Source organism: Arachis hypogaea, chromosome 4 (genome assembly GCF_003086295.3).
Source record: "Arachis hypogaea cultivar Tifrunner chromosome 4, arahy.Tifrunner.gnm2.J5K5, whole genome shotgun sequence".
NCBI classification, from domain to species: domain Eukaryota; kingdom Viridiplantae; phylum Streptophyta; class Magnoliopsida; order Fabales; family Fabaceae; genus Arachis; species Arachis hypogaea.
The window spans coordinates 1,678,335-1,698,203 of NC_092039.1; the positions used below are offsets into that span (position 1 = coordinate 1,678,335).

The following is a 19,869-nucleotide window of genomic DNA, read 5'->3' on the forward strand; positions in this document are numbered from 1 at the left end:
ATTAATAAAAGTGCTTGTCCCAAAGAAGCATTAATTTAGAATTTATGGACAAATTTAAATTTAAATATGAATATTAAGTTCTCAATAACAACTAACAAGTTTATTTATAAATAATTTTTTTTTAAATTATTAAAGTTTTAAAAACTCAATTTTTATCCCATTTAGACTCGATATAATTATAACTAAAAAATATTTAGATTTTATCGATTTTAGATTTGAGTTAGAGTAAAAAAAAAAATAAATTCGATATATATTTAAGATTAAATCTAAATTAAGACAAATATGATTTTCTGCCGCCATGTACACCCTTAGAGCCTATAGCGTTTTATGCCAAATGCTAATTGGAATTGAATTCCCAATAATTTTGCATAATATAACTATTCTTGTCATTGACACTCCCAAGACATATTTATGAGATTTTTCATTTTTTTGGTCAAGTACCATCGTATTCAATAAATACGGTGAATTCAAGTACCGCACTATATTGCAAATTAAATGCAAAGATGATGGGCATAACAACCTAAAGAAACACCAACACACAGATCATTCATTCCGAAAATAATTTCATGGGAACAGGCAGAAAAACAGGGTGAGGAAATAAAAAATATTGAATGAGACAGAGAAAAGAGCAAAGTGCCAATGTCATCAAATTTTAATGACCGCATAGTCACAATCGTCAAAATGGATTGGCTTTTGTCGTATTCTTCTTCCCCATCCACTCAAGAATATTCTTAACATAGAAATTCTTAATCCACATTTTTTATTTGGTACCGGTAGCTACTAGCTAAGTACATAAAACTCATAAACTTTAATGAATAAAAATTCCTTTTTTTTTAAGATAGTATTCTGTTTTTCATATTAAATAAGTTCATTAAAGAGAAAGAATGACTTTGAATAATCTTTTATCAACGGAAATTTATTTTGAGTAATAAAAGGATATTAATAAAGAAATAATCTATTAATACTCAATAAATCTCGTACTTAGTCACCAAAAAAATAAATCACATACTCATCTAAAGGTAGTAAATTTGAGTCTCATTCTTAATTTTAAAAAATTTTTTACTAACGAAATTATAATACAAATGACATAGTCTTTTGAGCTACGTTTGTTTTTTAGAAAAAGATAAAATAAGACACTAAAAACAATACACAAAAGACAGACACACATAATTTTGTTTTCTTCAATTCTTGTATTTTATTTAGTGATAAATTATAAAAATATAATTTATTTTTATTTTTTTATTTAAAAATTTGAGAAGAAAAATAAAATAATAAAAAATTTAATTATAAAAAATTAATAAAAATAAAAAAATAAAAAAATAAATTGTATTCTTTATTAGTGTTTCTGTATTTTTTAATAGATATAAAATATATCAATTTAATATTTTTAGACATAATATTTTTATCTATATTTCAGTCAAACACAATTTTATGTCTATTAGAAGTGGTATGTTCGAGACTTCGAGTGTCAGTTATTTGGGGAAAAAAAAAAAAAAAAAAACCCCAACGCACATGCAAGTGGAAAGTGCAAATACCAAATAATGCTACTACACACAGTGGCGTGGTGCTATCTCCACCAACTGCTTCTTCCTCTTTCTTCGTCTTTCTCACACTTCCCGTTTCCCATTTCACACAGTTAAGTTAACTATTAAAACAACCAACATTCTTCTTCAACTACATCATCCCCTTCAGTTCCTCTCCTTCCAACTAGGTAATCTACCAATTTTAAGTTTCTATAAACAACACATTAATTGAATTTCAAAGCATTTAAGTAAACACTTTAATTTATTCCATATTATCTTTTGTTAATTAACATAGTATCTATATATTATTGACTGCCTTTTCTTTTCTTTCTTTCTTTGATGATAAAGCTGAATCCTGTTTCTCTTTTTAACCGGAGCAATGGCCACGTGTATATCTGCTGTGAACTTGAATTACCAAATTGCCCCAAGAACCGTTTCGAAATTCACTTCTGCGACGAGCTCGGACCAAACGGCGTCGTTCTCGTTTGGCGCCAGCGAGTCGGTGGGACCGAGTCTCAGACTCGCTTTGACTCGTGCTGCTAAGAGCACCACCACTAGGTTGTTGAGGAAGAAGCATGGCTCTCTTCCGTTGCGAGTGTTTTGCGTCGATTACCCTCGGCCGGAGCTTGAGAACACCGTGAATTTCCTCGAAGCAGCGTTCTTGTCTTCGACTTTTCGTGATTCACCACGACCGGCGAAACCGTTGAAGGTCGTTGTTGCTGGAGCAGGTAGAATTTGAGCTGTACCAGTGCAGTTTTCTGTTTTTTTGGCTCATAAATAAGTTATATTCATCAAAATTATGACCAGCAACTTATCTTATGTGTGTTTTGGATAAATTATATGCGATTAATTTTGATCCACTGACTGTCGTCCAGTCCAATCCAATTATATTTGTTCTTTTGGATGAATTGTAAAAATTAGCTTATTGATGCAGATTGCGTAATTGGATGCACGTGTAAAATTGATTTTTCCTGACATGGTATCAAATTAAGTTCAAATGATATTGCTTTAGTTATAGATTTTGTAAGCTAACTTAGTCAAAGAATCAAAGTTTTTATCTTTCTAGCATATTTTATTTTATTTTATATTTTTTTTTGTATGTGTCTTTCATTTTTGGATTCGATTCTTTGTGTTGACTTGTATACGTTTGGTAATTGGTACACTCAAGCTTCATATTTTTAGTTCAATTGCTGTGTGTGCTACCCTGTTATTAAGTGTAGAAGAGTTTTACTCAGCAAGCATTTGTATAATTTTGAGATAGTAAGTTGTTGAGACTTGAGTCAAACACCTTTGCATCTATGCGTCAAATGGCAATACATGATTGGATATCTGTGTAAAAATTTTTTACATTGACTACATATACAAATTAAATCTCTTTTAAAATAGTAGTATTTTGATATGGTTGTAGGGGTTACTGTATTTTTGTTAACTAGATGTACACACGTTTAGGCTTGATGATATTGAGATGCTCTGGTCTCCATGAAGAATTCTGTTCTAAATTATAAGTTTTATCAAATTTCAAGTTAAAGGTCAAATAAAATCATGTTGGATATTTAAAGATAAGAGACACGACCATGTTTGCATATACTTCTTAGGCTCCTTTTCTGAAATTATTATTTTGGATCAATGAATGTTTCAAATTATCCCAGGATTGGCTGGTTTATCGACTGCAAAATATTTGGCAGATGCTGGTCACAAGCCTGTATTACTGGAGGCAAGAGATGTTCTAGGTGGAAAGGTTTTTCTGCTAATTTAATCCCATTTCTAGTTTTCATTTTGCATTTTGCATTTTCATCATTTAAGCTTGCTGTGTGATTGAAAAAAAAAAGTGTTCTTTCACTGTTTGATATTATCTGACAGATGCATTACCTTGCCTTTATATGATAAATAATATGGTTTCCTTTTGTCTGAATTAGTTTTCAAGACTTTGTTGTGGTAACTTCATTGGCAGGATGATTAAATACTTCCACAGCTTGCAGCATACTAAATTACTAATCATATCTCAGATTTAAATGTCTTGTATTTTTATACTATTGTCCCAATTTTGTAAGGTTGCTGCATGGCAAGATGAAGATGGAGACTGGTATGAGACAGGCCTGCATATATTCTGTAAGTTCATTAAAATTCTGCAGTCTTTCAATCTAATAATATAATATAAGTCCTACATACCCAAAAAAAAAAAGGAAAAAAGATTCCTGTGGTGAACCTTCCTTTTTATTTGCTATAACATATAAGTGACCACTAAGAGAGAGGTAAAAAGGATGAAGAAGAAGAAGAATCCTCCTACAGCTACAAAACACTATCACTGGAAAAGAAAATGTTTAATCAATATGGTTGTGTCAATTATTGGAATGAGTTTGTAATTGTCTTTTCTTTACATAATCTCCTCTTTCTTTTTCCCCTCCCCCAAAGTTGGGGCATACCCTAATGTGCAGAATCTATTTGGAGAACTTGGTATTAATGATCGGTTACAATGGAAGGAACATTCTATGATTTTTGCAATGCCAAGTAAACCTGGAGAATTTAGTCGATTTGATTTTCCTGAAGCCCTACCAGCTCCACTAAATGGTAAGATTCAAGACTTATATTTGCACATAATGACTATGTTGATGTCTAACGGGCTTTGAAATGTTTTCTTCTTTGCCATGCTTTCACTTTCCTCTTCCTGACTATTAACCCATACTTATACATTGGACCCGGTGAATGGTGATTGTAGGAATATTGGCAATATTGAGGAACAATGAGATGCTTACTTGGCCAGAAAAAGTCAAGTTTGCAATTGGGCTTCTGCCAGCTATGCTTGGTGGTCAGTCTTATGTTGAAGCTCAAGATGGCCTTTCTGTTAAAGATTGGATGAGAAAGCAGGTATAAAATGTTGTCTTGGTTGTGTTGCTTTAGCTAACAATTAAAGGATTTCTCTAATCATGATGTGGCTTATTTTGACTTAAAATTTCAAGAGGAAGGTCTTGTCCATTTGTCAATGTCTTTATCACTTTAGTGATAAGGGTGGTGTACCAAGGTCACTAGCGAATGGATTTCCTAGTGATTTAAAGTTGAGATGCTTGGTGTTGGCCTGAATTTATATGAAGAAAGGGCTTCATTCTTCCCAGAACAGGAGAATAAATAAATCTTTATGCCTTGTTTATTTGGTTGATCATCTCATACTTTTATGAACACAGTAGTATGAGAAACAAAAATGGATATCTGTAGTTATACATTTTATATTAAATTACTTATTGTATTTACTTAATTGTAAATTTTTCATTTCTTTGGTTGATTTCATAGAACAGGTTGCAACCTCTGTCAGATCTGAATTGCAAGTATTTGTGAATAACAAAAGTGTTTTCTCCTGATTATAGGGTGTACCTGACCGAGTAACTGATGAGGTGTTCATAGCCATGTCAAAGGCACTAAATTTCATCAACCCGGATGAACTTTCAATGCAATGTATATTGATTGCCTTAAACCGATTTCTTCAGGTGCAATCATTTCCTTTTCTTAAATATTATTCAACTTGTATTAGTATAAATTTGACAAGCTCACATCAGTAGCATTACCATTGCCATATTTAGAGGGAATTTGATTAGCAGTAACCCTTATGAGAGCTTCTTCCAAACTGAAACTTTGCTATTTATCCAATTTTTTAATTCAAATTCTTCAATAGGAAAAGCATGGTTCTAAAATGGCCTTTTTGGATGGTAATCCCCCTGAAAGACTTTGTATGCCTATTGTTGATCATATTCAATCCTTGGGTGGTGAAGTTCATTTAAATTCTCGCATTCAAAAGATCGATCTAAATGATGATGGCACTGTGAAGAGCTTCTTGCTAAATAATGGGAAGGTGATTGAAGGGGATGCTTATGTGTTTGCAACTCCAGGTATTTTTGTTCTTATATCCCCTCATTATATTGGTTAGTTGGTCATCTAGCATTCTTGATATCCATCTTTTAACACTGTTGTGCACTTTTTTCTTGGAACAGTTGATATTCTGAAGCTTCTTGTGCCAAACAATTGGAAAGAGATTCCATATTTCCAAAAATTGGAGAAACTAGTAGGAGTCCCGGTTATAAATGTTCATATATGGTCAGTAACGATTTATGATGTTGAAAAATTCGGCTACCAACTTTTCAGTTAATTTATTTGTCATTATTATTTCATGCTGTTGTCTTCTATACGGAAACTCTTATTTCCACTGACAGTATGGAGTTGAAATATGTGCCTGTAAATTTGTTTTAATGACGAATGGTGGTTGTAATTTTGAGAACTGAAACTGTGAAGATGAGAGTATGTAAATCCATTTTAGTATTTTAAATAACGCCATTATCATCGACAAATATACTAATATACTTCTTTTCTTTTTTATCAAAAAAATGTCCCTGATTATGTTCATATATCTTTTCAGTAATCATAGTAATTAGAATAGAATTAATCTGTAATATTTGTCACTGATGATTTTATTATTAGCTTCACTGGTGTGGTGATGTATATATGTATCATGTTTGCAGGTTTGACAGAAAACTGAAGAACACATATGATCATCTTCTCTTCAGCAGGTGCTACTTGGACTTTAAAAATGAAATTGATAGCTGAAAGGGATAGAAATTCTGTTTGCTAAATGTTTCATTTGGTTTTTGTGATACATAAATGCTTATAACTTTGTGCCTCACAAAGTTAATGTGCTCTCATATTTCTATCCGCTAGTTGGAAAATTAATTCTAATATTGCAGTAATAGTGTAGAACATAACCTCTTTATCAAGTAATAAAGATTCACTTATTTATCTACAAGAAAAAGATGGGTGACTAATAAAGAATGACTGCATCTTGTTAACTGCTAACTTAGAGAGGACTTTTTTCGATAATTGCAAGTGATACCATCATATTTGCTTTGGAAAATAGATGTTTTTTAATTGTGCTTTGTTTTGTTCCTAGTATCCGAGCTTTTTGTGTATGAGGGTATCTTCACTTCAGGGTTTGATTAAACTATTTTCTTCTTTGCTTCTGATGCCATTTGTGAATCATAAAGCATTTCAATAACCTCACTTGTACATTTTGTATTTCTTAATGCAGAAGTCCACTTTTGAGTGTATATGCTGACATGTCAGTAACTTGTAAGGTAAAAGCTAAAACCTTCTCATGTGTCGATGATTTTGCACTTAATGTATTTCCTCAACCTGTTCAAAAGTTGTTGCCAGTGTCCATGTTAATGTATACATCAGTAAGAACTAAGTTTTGTTCCCTATTAGGTGGGACCGGTTAGTATGGTCCATGTTATGTGTATGTATGTGAACAAAGACACCTAATTGAATATAGTTCTAGCTTTCTGGATAAACAGTAAACTCCATATGTCTAAATGTCTAATGTCTCTGCTCAAAATCTCAAATTGTCAAAATATCTGAGCCCATTTATGAATGGATTTCATTTGCATATAGCGATTTTTCTGGGTATCATCGAACGTTGGAAAGTTGTTTGTGTAACTCTTCACGTTCTGCAGGAATATTATAACCCAAACCAGTCTATGTTGGAATTGGTTTTTGCACCTGCTGAAGAATGGGTTTCTCGAAGTGATGAAGACATCATTGCTGCTACGATGTCTGAACTTGCCAAACTGTTCCCTGATGAAATTTGTGCAGACCAGACAAAAGCAAAGATTGTTAAGTACCATGTTGTTAAAACACCCAGGTCAGATTGAATATTTCCTCGTGTGAAACATGTGTTGTGGAATCTCTTGTACTGTAACTGATGATATTTGTAGCTGTCACATTCAATTGTCTCTTAAACTCTAATAGAACTTACTACATTCTTTCAGGTCGGTTTACAAAACTGTTCCAAATTGTGAACCTTGTCGTCCCATACAACGATCTCCTATAGAAGGTTTCTATTTAGCTGGAGATTACACAAAACAAAAATATTTAGCTTCAACGGAAGGTGCTGTTCTGTCAGGGAAGCTATGTGCACAGGCTATTGTACAGGTAAAATCCGTTGAATAATGTTTTCAATATAAATTGTGGCTCCATGATGTAAGAATCATTAGCAAGGAATGCCATTATCACTATATTCTAGCGAAAAAAAATGAAAAGAAAGAAACAAGAACACTCTTTCAAAATATTGATTGGCTAGGATGATTAAATGTACATTTTGTAGGGAAACACTTTTCCCATTCAATTAGAGTAGATTTATTTTTTTATGATCCAATTATCTTCAACTTGTGCTATAAAGAAAAGGCCTGTGAATGATCTTTTATTTGTATTTCCAAAACCTTTTGGTTATGAACATTGTTTGAAATAATTTAATATCAATAGTTAACGTAAGGAGTGCCGACCTGCCTAGTCCTAATAAGCTTAAGCCCCTAGTAAAAGACTAAAATGTTTCAGAATGAGTTTTATTCAATCTTAAATAGCTTTTTTTTTTGCCTGATTTTTTTTTTCTTTTCTATCTATTGCATTGTTGTCTTTGAGGCATAACTAAAAAGTTTTGCAGGATTCTGAGCTACTTGCTGCTCGGAGCCAGAAAGCTGTGGCCCAAGCAAGTGTTATTTAACCAATTCATGAAGTGAAGGTAAATCTGCTAGAGAGATCATTTCAACATCAGATTTAAGGGGCTGAGATTTTTTGTTTTCTTATTTGGTATCTTAAAGGCAAATATTTTGACAAGGAATTGTGCAGAAAAATATAGTGAAAAAAGCTAATATGAGCAAATAGAAGTGCATAGAAACTTCATTTATAAGGTGGCTAACCGTGGAGCTGTATTTACATGCCACTAATGTTGTATATCATGTAATGTAAGCCTACATTTGCCATAACCTTCCGGTGAGCAGCAAAATATTCACAAAAGGGCATGAGCTCTTCCATTGAACAAATCTAGAGATTTTTAGAATTCATGAAAACTGCAGGCTAAGAATACGCACGATAGATAGCTAAATTAATTATATTATATAGTATAAATTTAAAATGTTATATATATTGTTTAGGGATATATTAGATCATATGTAAATTAATATTAAACTTAGAAGTTAATTTGTAAAAAATATTGTACAATATATTTATTTAATTTGGTAATCTATATATGATTTAATAATGTTATTATTCAACAAAAAATAAATACAAAGAAAAAATATACCGTTTTAGTATAGATAATAATTGTGCTTAATCGTTATTTTATAATTCAATTGAATAATAATATGAATTAAATTTAATTGATTAAGAAGTTTAAAATTTTGTTTAGTAGAATAGTAGCATATCAAAATTAATTTAATTTTATAACGATGATAATTTAAAATAAAAAATTAATTCAAAATTTAATAATTATAAAAAATAAAATTATACATAAATTAGACTATAAGTAATAAAAATATTCACTTGAAGTTTATTTACCTGATTTTATTTAATTGTTTTTTATTTTTATTTTTCAAATAGTTACTTTTGTTTTTTTTATTTTTTAGGTTATATTTAAATACTATGGTACAATGATGAAACTATTAAATAAAATACAAGTATGAATATTACTAATATTTTGATAATTAAAAACAACATTAAATTTTTTAATTTGATTTTTTGTAAATCATAACAATATGTATTTTCAACAATATTATTACAACTAAATGCTTTTAAAACATGTAAAATTGTTGAAAGAAAAGAAGTGATATATACGCGACATAGACACTATATAACTTATGAATACAATTACGCAAAGAAATAGAAAAATTAATAAATACAATCACATAATCACCTAATACATACATTTAGCAAATTTAAAAAAAATGATGGTCATCAACCAAATTTTAGTTGTACAAAAAATTAGTAATAGAGAGAGAGAAAGAGAAATAGGTATAAAATTATGTTAGAGGAGATAAAGAAAATATGTAAATTAAATGTTAATTTATATAGTACATATTATTAATGTATTGATAATTAAAAATGATATTCAATTTTCTAATTTTATTTTTTATGAATCATGACAACATATATTTTCAACAATATTATTACAACTAAATGATATTAGAAAATGTAAATATTATTAATGTTTTGATAATTAAAAATGATATTCAGTATTCAATTTTCTAATTTTATTTCTCATAAATCACGACAATATGTATTTTTCAACAATATTATTACAATTAAATGATATTAAAAAAATATAAATTGTTGAAAGGAAAAAGAAGTGATATATAAGCGACAAAAGACACTATATAACTCATGAATACAATTACACAAAAAAATAAAAAGTTTAATGAATATAATCATACAATCATACACAAAGACATATATTTAGCAAATTAAAAAAATAAATAAAAACTATGATCATCAACTAAATTCCAGTTGTGCAAAAGAATGGAGAGGGAGAAGGAGAAAGAGAAAGAGTATGAGATTATGTGAGAGGAGATAAAGAAAATGTGTGAAGTGAATATTGATTTATATAGTAAATATAAGTATGAAAGGAGAAGAGAAGGAATTAGATTTTAATTAAATTTATACTTATTAAAAAGAATTAACATTAACATTAAAAGCAATAGTATAACTTACATAAAAATAAAAGAGTAAGAAAATATAAAAAGTTAAAGTAAAAAAAATCCTAACATTATATAAAAATAGGTTATTATGAGGATAAAAATACAATAAGAATCCTATAACATACTATCAAGATAAAAAATTGTACTCAATTTGTGTGAATTAGCCCTTAAGCTGCGGTGGCATAATAATAGAAAGCTAAAAAGCTAACCATGTATCTAGAGACTACTTTAAACTGTTTTAATATATTAAAAATAGATACATATTGATATAATATATATCTAAATACTAAATTAATTTATATTATCAATTTTTTTTCCCTGGGGCGGTAGTTATTGTGAGACTATTCTATTCAGGCTATTGGTGATTTGTTAGACATTACCTTACTATATAAGACCTGACCAAAAATTAAAAAGAAACTTATTATGTAAGAAAATTATTCATTCAAACATGGTATTGAACTATTGACATTTGACGAAGGCAAAAAATCAAAGCCTTGGAAATCCCTTTCAATATTTAATATGTTGGTACAGTTGCTTCCTCATGGTTCATTCATTTTCACAACCTCTTACATAGATACATATCATAAAGGGCCTTTGATTATCACATCAGACATGAGACATGTAAAAGTCACATTTCTATTACACAAATCTCTCTTCAGAGCAAGCAAGAGACAAACTCATTTATGCTCACAAAGAGTAAGAACGAAAGAATAGAATACAATCATTTATCAACAAACTTTGTAACAGTGACATACAAAAAAGGTGTGATTATCTCTTCTATATGTTGCATCTATCATAGCCAGAGAACCATGATGGTTCTGCTAGTTTTTCAAACTCCCCATCCTCTGTATTATCAAAGTGCTCAAGATCATGAACACCAATACTATGTGGCTCATCATATATGGGCATTACAATGTCATCATCATAGGCTGGTTGCATCAATTCTTTTGCACGCGTTTCTTTGAGCTGAATATTGAGTTCACTGATTTCCTTTTCGTGTTTCTTCTTAAGCTTCTCCATTTGTTTATAGGCCTTTGTAGCTTCCAGTTCTGCATCCATTGTCCGTTTCTGCAATTATATGTTATAAAAGTCAGTCTCAAATATTCACTGAGCCTTTCAGGTTTTCACATTGGTAGATAAAAGAGACTTAATGTCATAAGTAATCACAGGAAAATTTTTATGAAGGGATCCTTTTTTATCACTGAAAAAAATTGAGAGACAAGTCTCTCGGGATTCAAACCTCTTCAGTGGTCTCTCATCATTCAAGAAAGTAACAAGTTAGTCTCCTTAGGGTCACCATGAGTGTTAAAATTCCACAAGAATGATATGTTTTTCAATTTTTTTTTGTTCATTTTATAGACTAATTTTGGTGCGAGGAGATAATATTTTGATTATTTTGACAACCAAATAGACAATTTAAAAGCACATTAAAGGTTTAAATGAATGGAAGCAATAGAAGCATAAAATATTAGAGAAGATCTCCGTGGAGAAGATATCATTAATAAATTTAAGTTACTTGGACCATAATATGAACAGTGGAAGTACACTTGATTCTTACTAACCTGTGCAGTAGTGACAGCTTCTTCTGCTTCTTTAAGCCGCAAAAGCAATTCACCTGCAGCTTGCATTGCTTCAGCAGTATCCTTCAATTGGGATTGAAGGCCTCTGTTTTCATCCCTTAGGATTCGCCTTTCTTTTTCTCTTTCTGCTTTTAATGCTGAAATTTCCGCAGCAAGGGCATTTATGAACTTAGACTCTGCACCTCTTACTCCTGCCCTGGAGGCTGCTTTCTTGACATCCTCAATTCCTTGTTGAATGTTTCTATGCCTCGCAAGCAATTGGATATGTTTCTCTTCCAAATCTGCATACTGTTCGAGAAGCCTTGCATGGCCTTCTATAGCCATATGCATTGCTTCCTGAAGTTCCTCACTACACTTCCTCTCGGCATCCAATTCCTGCTTCCTCTTTTCAGCTAGCAATCTGTTAGATTCAAGCTCAGCTCTCAATTCCTCAGAAAGACAAATCCATCTGCTTTCTGCCTCAGTCCATTTAATTCTTTCTCTTTCAAGTATCGCTTCAGAGCTCTCCTCTGATGATGCTGGAATTTCATTGGCCTCAGCCCTCTCCTCCCCTGTTGACTCTGGAATTTCGTCTGTTTCAGCTTTCTCATCTGTTGACTCTGGGATGGCTGTGAGTGTTGCTGACAATCTAGGTTGGGAGGAACTAGTTAACTGCAACAGGGGATATTGCTTCCTTCCAGATTGAGATGAAGAATCAACGTAAAACTGAAGCTGGCTTCTTAAACTTTGTATTTCTTCCATCAACACTTCCCTCTCACCCAATTTGTAGAAACTCTGATACTGTTCTAGTTCATCTCTTACCCTTTTTAACTCTATCTGCATCTTCAAAACTTCGGGATGATTCTTGAACTTCTCCTTTAAAAGCTGTTGACAGTAGATAAGTAATTTATAAGCACATGATATAGTAAGAATTCAAAAACCTTAGAAGAACATATTCTACCTTGTGTTCATGGACAAGGGCCAGATGTTCTTCATCCATGAAGTCCTCAGAGGGTAAAACACCATCCATGAGGCTCTCAAGGCGAAGAATTTTATCTTCCCTTGTTTGTGCTACTATGGCATTGCACTCCCTCTCATGTTTGTACTGTTGCACCTACAAATATGATTGCAAATGGTTGCGGACACGGCAACAAACTAGTAAAACACTGGTTTCTTTTTTTTTTTTTTTTCGACAGGGACACTGGGATGGTGGTAGATAAACAACAGAAACTCAAGAGAAACTTACCAAGCGGTTAAGCTGCATTATCTCATAGTTCTGCTTTGCACAGAATTCTTCAAGTGCCATTTCTCTCCTTATAGATCCTGCCAAAACCTTCTCTACTGCCTGTGATACAGGAAAGATTTATAAATGATATAATGAATTCAAATTATACAGGAAAATACAGCTAGAGTTTTTGTATGTACTTTCAGAACATGCTTCTTCGACTTATCAGCGGACCCAAGATTATCAACAGGTACCAACTCTAGGCTTGAGTTAGGACAATCAACGGGTACCAACTGTAGGTTTGAGTTATTGTCAGCTTCATCAGCATCAACTTGCATTCTGTTTTTACAATTACTACATGTGAATACAGAAGAATCTTCTTTGACAGTATCATCAAGAAAAGTCTGCACTCCCACATCAACTCTGTTAGCTGGAACAACTAATCTGGATTCTCTTGGTAGTAACGAAAACCTATATGATGAATGCCTCAAAGCAGCACTACGACGATGGCCATCAAGAATTTCAAGACCATGGCGTATGCTTGCTGCTAAGTTTTCTGTTTTAGAAAGGAAATTTGGAGCTGTCTGAGTTGAAAAGGCAGCAGATGAGCTTTTCTGATTCCCAGTTTTAATTCCCATCTCACTTTCAACATCAAGGTCGTTCTCGGAAGGGGAGACCACTGATGACATCCGCAGACTTTTCCTTCCACTGCTGAGCCTAGGAGAAATACTGAGAGTTGGGGATTTAAGTAATGGGGATGAATCACATGGAACTATGCTGAGACTATCTGGGGTGACACAATCCATTGTAGCACTAGGAGAATCACTGCACGTTTTAGGGGCTGAAAAACCAGTAAAATCTCCTAGGGATTCACCTACAGGAAGTGAGAAACTGGTTGTTACTATTGAACTGGATGATTTTTCATTAAGGCATCTGCTGCCAGAGCAACTAGGAGTATTTTTATCATCACAGGGTTTACCCATATCCTGCTCCTTGTCATTTTGTGCAACATTGCAATTATCCAACATAGTGGCACTGCAGGAAACAGCATCATGGTCATGAACACCTTCCTCATCAATCTCCATCTCTTCATCACCATCTTCATCAACGCAAGATAATTGTAGTGGCCGACTGAGGCTAGACTGTAATAAATTCAAGCTTCTTCGAATCCAAGCTGCTGAATGACCTCCACTTGAGTCTGCTGGATTGTAACCATTTGCTTTGATTCGATGCAGCTCATCCTAATGATTTCATACACTTACATGTTATCCAACATGAACTCCATACGAAAGCAAGACATACATAAATAAATAAAATGATGGACCATGGTGATAGAGAGTACCCACCCTTAATTGTCGTATCACTTCTCGCAATTGGTTGACATCTTCCTGCATGACTTCATTAACAACTGCCTTGTTCTTGATAGCTTTGGCACGTTGTGCAAATCTCAGTGTACTGAAAGTTTCACTTCTACAACTGCAGAGCCAAAATCACATCCAAAGGATCCATAATACATAACGATCACAATAAAATACACATCAAAGACAAATACATATAAAATAAGCACTGGTTTACATACTACCTTTGTGCTGGAGAAATAGCACAAATCATTGCTAATTTTGCATTTCCTCCAAGAGACTCCTGCAATAAAAATGTCAACCTGGAGTCTCTATATGGTATATGGCGCTGCTTTCCTGTCTGAGAAATTTCTGCAAGAATATTTATCAGATTCCTGCACCGCCATTTAACCTCAGTAAGTACTAGCTAAGATGAAATTCTTGATCCCAATATACATGTATGCCTTATTGCCTATGATATATAATTTTTTCACTTTTTCAACATTTTGCTCTTATAAATTTCATCTGTGTTTTCTATTTAGTTTGAAAACAGGGTAAGAGGCTAAGAGCATCAAGAAACTTTGCTTTTCATGTTTGAGCTACACGGATTACAGAAGCAGTTCTTTGCAGCAAATAAAGCATCACACCCGAAACTCAGTCAGGTAATGGAAAAAGTTTTTGCCAGAATATACTGAGACGACCATATCATATGCTTGTTAACATTAAGCAAAATATTTATTGTTCCACAATAACTCTCACATTTCACATTTATCCAATGTCCTGCTCAGGATATCTTATATTCATATTGCTTTATTTATTGGCTGATTATTTGAGCTCAATTTTCCATGAAAACCATAGAATATGAGCAGAATCTAGACATTGATTAAAGCTGATTCAACTTTCAAGTTGTAACAGAATGGTTATTCACTTTCCATAAAATACGGTTCCAAATTGATGTGATATAAAGCCATAATACACTATCCGTAACTACTAACTAAATATCATAAATCTCTGATATCAGCTCGCAAAGTAGCATACAAACATGTTAAACCATACCCAAGCTGTGAGAGTGATCTATTGATATTGCCGGCTTCCTTCAAACGCTCCCCTGCAGCACCAGTCAATTTTTGTCTTTCTGATCCAGCTAGATCAACAAGATTGATTCTACTTGTTTTAAATCTGCTTGTACCATCTACCGAGCTCTGCAAGCAAGTATTTACTTCAAGTCCAGTTCCAGATATATGTCACAAGAAATTGAGTAAACATATCTATCTACAGCTCCATTGTCAGGAGCCGTAGTATCTACCATACAGCAGTTCATTGAGCAAACAAATCTCAGTAATTCTGTTCTCACTTTAATATCACATTATGACATCAACACGTTATTTTATATCCTACTATCCTATCAAAACAAACTCCTCTATAATATAATATAGCCAGTTTACTTGTAACACTTAAAATATTTTGCTTGATAGTTTCCAGGCAATGAGAGAGGAGTGCATCACCTTGCATCGAAATTCAACAACACAAGTAAAAACAGTATGTGAGCGAGAACTCTCAGAATTTATACTGGTTGCACCTACTCTTCTGTTTGTGAATCCCTGCAAAATGAAACACTGATGATGTAAAATATGAAAAAAAAGGGTTAAAAAATAACAAATAACAAATAGGGACATGTATGATATGGGCCAACCAACATTTTTCCAGGTTGACAATGTGTTAATTAATTAAATAAATGTTTTATTGAAACGGAAAACAAGCACTAAGAAATTCCGGGATATTCCTATAACAATATATTTTGAAATTTAAATTTTAAAATATCTTCATCTAATTCCATGAAACGAAATCATTCAACTTTGTGGCATTAAGTAAGCAACGTGACTACTTTCTGTCAAGCTTCTCAACATAAAAAATGACCAGCTACAGAAAAAAGAACAGCGGGATAAGACTATCTAATCATATCCTTAGGTATTGTGCATTAAGAGATCATAAGAAAGAAGACATTAAGAGAACATTTTACATTACTACAACTAAAACACATGTGCTAAAGCAACTATGATGAATCCATGATCACACCTTTATTAAAAGCCGAGTTACATCCTTCATGGTTGACACTTGCTCCTCCGTAAGGTTTTCTACATAAACACCAGATTTAACATCTTCCCTTATCTGGATACACAACAAAAGATCAGTTAAAGTATAAAATGGTGAAAAATAATTTTCACGAAGATTCGATAAAGTTTTGATGGACATCAAAGACTTAACACAACCCTCCTCTTTCATCCAGGCTTGGGATTGGCTATGTAACATAAGCAGTAAAATAATTGACAAGAGGCAGGAAATAAAGGAAATAAAGAACTTAATGTTTTAGATTTACCTGTAGGTTTCTTTGATTTGGATCTAAAAGATCCGTGATTTGTTCATTGTATATCTGCAAAAAATATTTTATTGTTATTACTTTTCTTTTTTTTTTGTGTTTCTATCAAAAAGTATCGAAAAATGTGCATCATCATGGAATTGGAAACATGTAACTGAGAATTTCCAACCTCAAGAAAAGAGCAGTGGCACTGGTAGCTGAGTTGTTTGTCTGAATGCTTAGTTTGCTCCTGTGCAGGAAAAAATACAACAGATAAACACCACCAAATAGTGCACACATAAATTCTTCAGGGAATGTAAAAAAGGAAAAGAATTCTGTGCTCACTTCATTTATGCGTGCAAATAGTCTCTCAAAGACACGGGGTGTAAGACCCCGTTGTTCGCTGGCTGCATTTTCCTCCGATAAAGCATTAGCAGGACCCCACATTGTATAAGTCTTTCCACTCCCAGTCTTTTTTTTTAAATAAATAAAAGTTATATAACCATAATTTACAATGAACACAACAAAATTCAAAAGGAAAACGTAGAAATTTTTACCTGTCCATAAGCAAACACTGAACTATTGAAACCAGCCAAGCAATTCTCAACCAGAGGCACCCCAACATGCTCGAAAATATCCAGCTGGAAAGTTGAACTAAGAGTTTATCAAACACTAAACTCAAGCAATTAACACATTTGGCAATTGATTCTTTTGGAAAAATAATCATTATCTTACGTTGAACTCAAAACAAGCTAATAGAAACCAACACACACTGTGACTCAATCAAAGAATAAGTTGAACTTTGGAATATCCAGCTGGAAAATTGGAATAAAAAGATTATCAAACCAAAAACCACAAGCAGTTAGTAAACATTTAGAAATTATTTTGTTTCTGGAAAAGTAATTATTATTTTACTTTGAACTTAAAAGAAGATAAAAACACTACAGATAATCAAATTTTGGGTCAAATAGAAAGTTAAACCATGCCTGCGTAGCTTCCATATCTGCAACCGAATCAAAGGTGAAAGTCTGGCCATTGATCGACACCGAATCATCAGAGATCTTCTGAACTATAGGATCCTCTTCATCCTTCTCCTTACACAGTGGCCTCATCCTCACAACAACCTAATGACACCAAAAATAAATTTATAAATTAATCAGTTCATCAAAATTGCAGTATTTACTGTTACTATATCAAGCAGAGGAGACAGTGAAGTACCCTAACGCCGGAATCGGAGGATCCGGTGGGGGCCGAGTTGTCAGCAAAAGCATCGGCGCTGAGCTTCCTCTTCAGTGGATTGGAAGAAGGAGGTCTTGGAGGCAGGGGGCTCTTCAATTTGGCCGGCGAAGGCTTTGAATCGGAAGCGGCGAGAGCGAAAATATTGGGATCTGAGGGAGGGTCGTTCTCTTTTGAGGGTTTGTGCTTGCGAGAGTTGCTCGGCCTCTGTTTGGGGAGCTCCGCGGCGGAAGCGTCCCTTAGGCTCGCGTTTTTGGGCAGCATGAAGTGCTTCATTTTTGTTGATGGTGGATCGATCGAGAGAGAGAGAGAGAGAGAGAGGAAGTTGAAGTAGCCGTTGGGGCGAGAAGTAGAAGATAGAATTTTGAATAATTGGGATGGGAGAGAGCGAAGATGCGGATTTTGAATTTGTGTTGGATCTGGAGCGCCTGAAACGGGTTTGGATCCTGTGACGCTCAAGACTCCAAAGATCGAGGTTTTTTTTAATGAAAAAAATATGGAGAAACAATGAGAATTTCGGACAACACGAATAATAGAATAAAAAAAAAATAAGAAAAAGTACAGGGAGCCAATAGCTTAGACGTACAATACTGGAGGTGGAAGTATTAGAGATATAATCATTAGTGTTACATTGTCCTATCAGATTATGTTTTTGGGATGAGTGGTTTCATGATATGATATTAGAATTTTAGATCCGAAAAGTTAGGAGTTCGATCCTTAGTTGGTTCTTAGCACTACCCAATACCAAATCACTGTATTATGTCAAATAAATAGTTCATTATACATATTGTACAAATACTTTATTAATTCTCTAGCGAGATTTATAACTACAACCCTAAATAAAATTTTAAAACTAAAATTCTGTCTATATTAAAAAAATATTATTTAAATTTATATTGTCAAATAAATATTTCAAAATATGACACAGTTACAGTCCAAAAAAAATACTTAACAACGAGATCCAACAAATTAATTATCAATATTAAGTTATTAACAACATATAAAGATTAAAGAAATGTAATTAAAATCAATTTAAATTAGTCGAGTGGTCACCTCACTCGTCCGTTTAAATAAATGTTGGGAGTTTAAATTTTAGTTTATGTATGAAGTAAAAAAAGTATTACTGGTATAAATTTAGCAATTTATAATAAAAGAATCATAGATTTAGTAGGCCATATAACATAAATTGTTCATGAAAATCTAGCAAATGTAAATGTTAAATTTAATATCTATAATGGATATATTATACTTCGTTTAACAGAAAATATAGGAAGAACAATAAATTTAGTTTATAAATTTCACAAGATAGGTTTTATAAAACAAAATAATAAGCTATTTTCAATTACATATGCTATAAATTATGCTTTAACTACGAGTCACCATATTATAACATTTAAAAGTAAAAAAATTATGTTGATGAACTATTTTAAAAATTATCAAAACGGAAATATCAATATAAAGCAATTGTAAATTCAACTCCTCTATTAATAAAAGATCCACCAAAAGATCCATTCTCAACTGTTAGAAATAAGAGACTAAACTGAAAAAAGATATTCAAGTTGTCTACTCAAGTTGTCTAGAATGATACAATATGAAAAGATATTTATAGGTACTAAAAGAATCGTAATAATAAGGACGTAATCTCCTATAATAAATATTTAGATGTACTAAATAATACTAATTGATCCTAATTGATCCTAATAATATTCTAACATCCCCCCTCAAACTCAAGTGAGAACTTGAGTTTGAAACTTATTTAAAACAATGAAATAAAGAGAAAAAAAATTGCATAAACTGATAAAACAGGTGCATATAGAACTGCTGGAAGGAAGCGCAGATGGAACTGCCGCTTGTCTGAAGGAAGCGCAGACGAAACTGCCGCGAGTCTGAAGGAAGCGCAGACGGAACTGCCGCTTGTCTGAAGGAAGCATAGATGGAACTGCCGCAATCTGAAGGAAAGTGCAAACAGAACTGCCATAAAGAAACGCAGACGGAACTGTCGGAAAGAAACGCAGACGGAACTGCAGCAGACGAAACTGCCACGAGAAATGCACACGGAACTTCGACCAGTCGGTCTCACAGTCAGGCAGGCTTATACCATTACGCTCACGAGCAGAATCTTAGCT

The 19,869-nt window shown here is 32.9% G+C and overlaps 2 protein-coding genes and 1 long non-coding RNA gene across 5 annotated transcripts; 2 read left to right on the forward strand and 1 right to left on the reverse strand.

The window, feature by feature from the left end:
* Positions 1-1,449: 1,449 nt before the first annotated feature.
* On the forward strand, positions 1,450-8,380 carry LOC112795647 (15-cis-phytoene desaturase, chloroplastic/chromoplastic). The gene is made up of 14 exons (XM_025837690.3): positions 1,450-1,711; positions 1,872-2,251; positions 3,173-3,261; positions 3,575-3,632; positions 3,936-4,091; positions 4,240-4,388; positions 4,883-5,002; positions 5,188-5,401; positions 5,504-5,606; positions 6,029-6,076; positions 6,592-6,637; positions 7,016-7,203; positions 7,331-7,493; positions 8,002-8,380. Exons 2-14 carry the CDS (start codon positions 1,903-1,905, stop codon positions 8,059-8,061), a joined length of 1,743 nt encoding a protein of 580 aa, XP_025693475.1. The 5' UTR covers positions 1,450-1,711; positions 1,872-1,902; the 3' UTR covers positions 8,062-8,380.
* A 2,118-nt stretch (positions 8,381-10,498) lies between these two features.
* Positions 10,499-18,254, reverse strand: LOC112795648 (kinesin-like protein KIN-12B). 3 transcript variants are annotated; one of them, XM_072234761.1, is made up of 17 exons: positions 17,726-18,242; positions 17,494-17,631; positions 17,065-17,148; positions 16,853-16,978; positions 16,698-16,757; positions 16,529-16,582; positions 16,228-16,320; positions 15,657-15,752; positions 15,208-15,353; positions 14,397-14,546; positions 14,161-14,290; positions 13,794-14,055; positions 13,015-13,688; positions 12,836-12,934; positions 12,551-12,703; positions 11,593-12,474; positions 10,499-11,098 (listed from the first exon to the last, which is right to left on the reverse strand). In XM_072234761.1, the coding sequence occupies exons 1-17, from the start codon at positions 18,017-18,019 to the stop codon at positions 10,808-10,810; spliced, it is 3,732 nt and encodes a 1,243-aa protein (XP_072090862.1). In that variant the 5' UTR covers positions 18,020-18,242; the 3' UTR covers positions 10,499-10,807. The 3 variants fall into 3 exon arrangements, with proteins under 3 accessions (XP_072090862.1, XP_072090863.1, XP_072090865.1); XM_072234762.1 differs by having other exon boundaries at positions 13,015-14,055; positions 17,726-18,254; XM_072234764.1 differs by lacking the exons at positions 17,494-17,631; positions 17,726-18,242 and adding an exon at positions 17,243-17,308 and having other exon boundaries at positions 13,015-14,055.
* On the forward strand, positions 14,428-15,308 carry LOC112795649 (uncharacterized). Its single transcript, XR_003198923.3, has 3 exons — positions 14,428-14,567; positions 14,694-14,813; positions 15,173-15,308. It is a non-coding gene; the product is annotated as an uncharacterized lncRNA (long non-coding RNA).
* Positions 18,255-19,869: the final 1,615 nt, after the last annotated feature.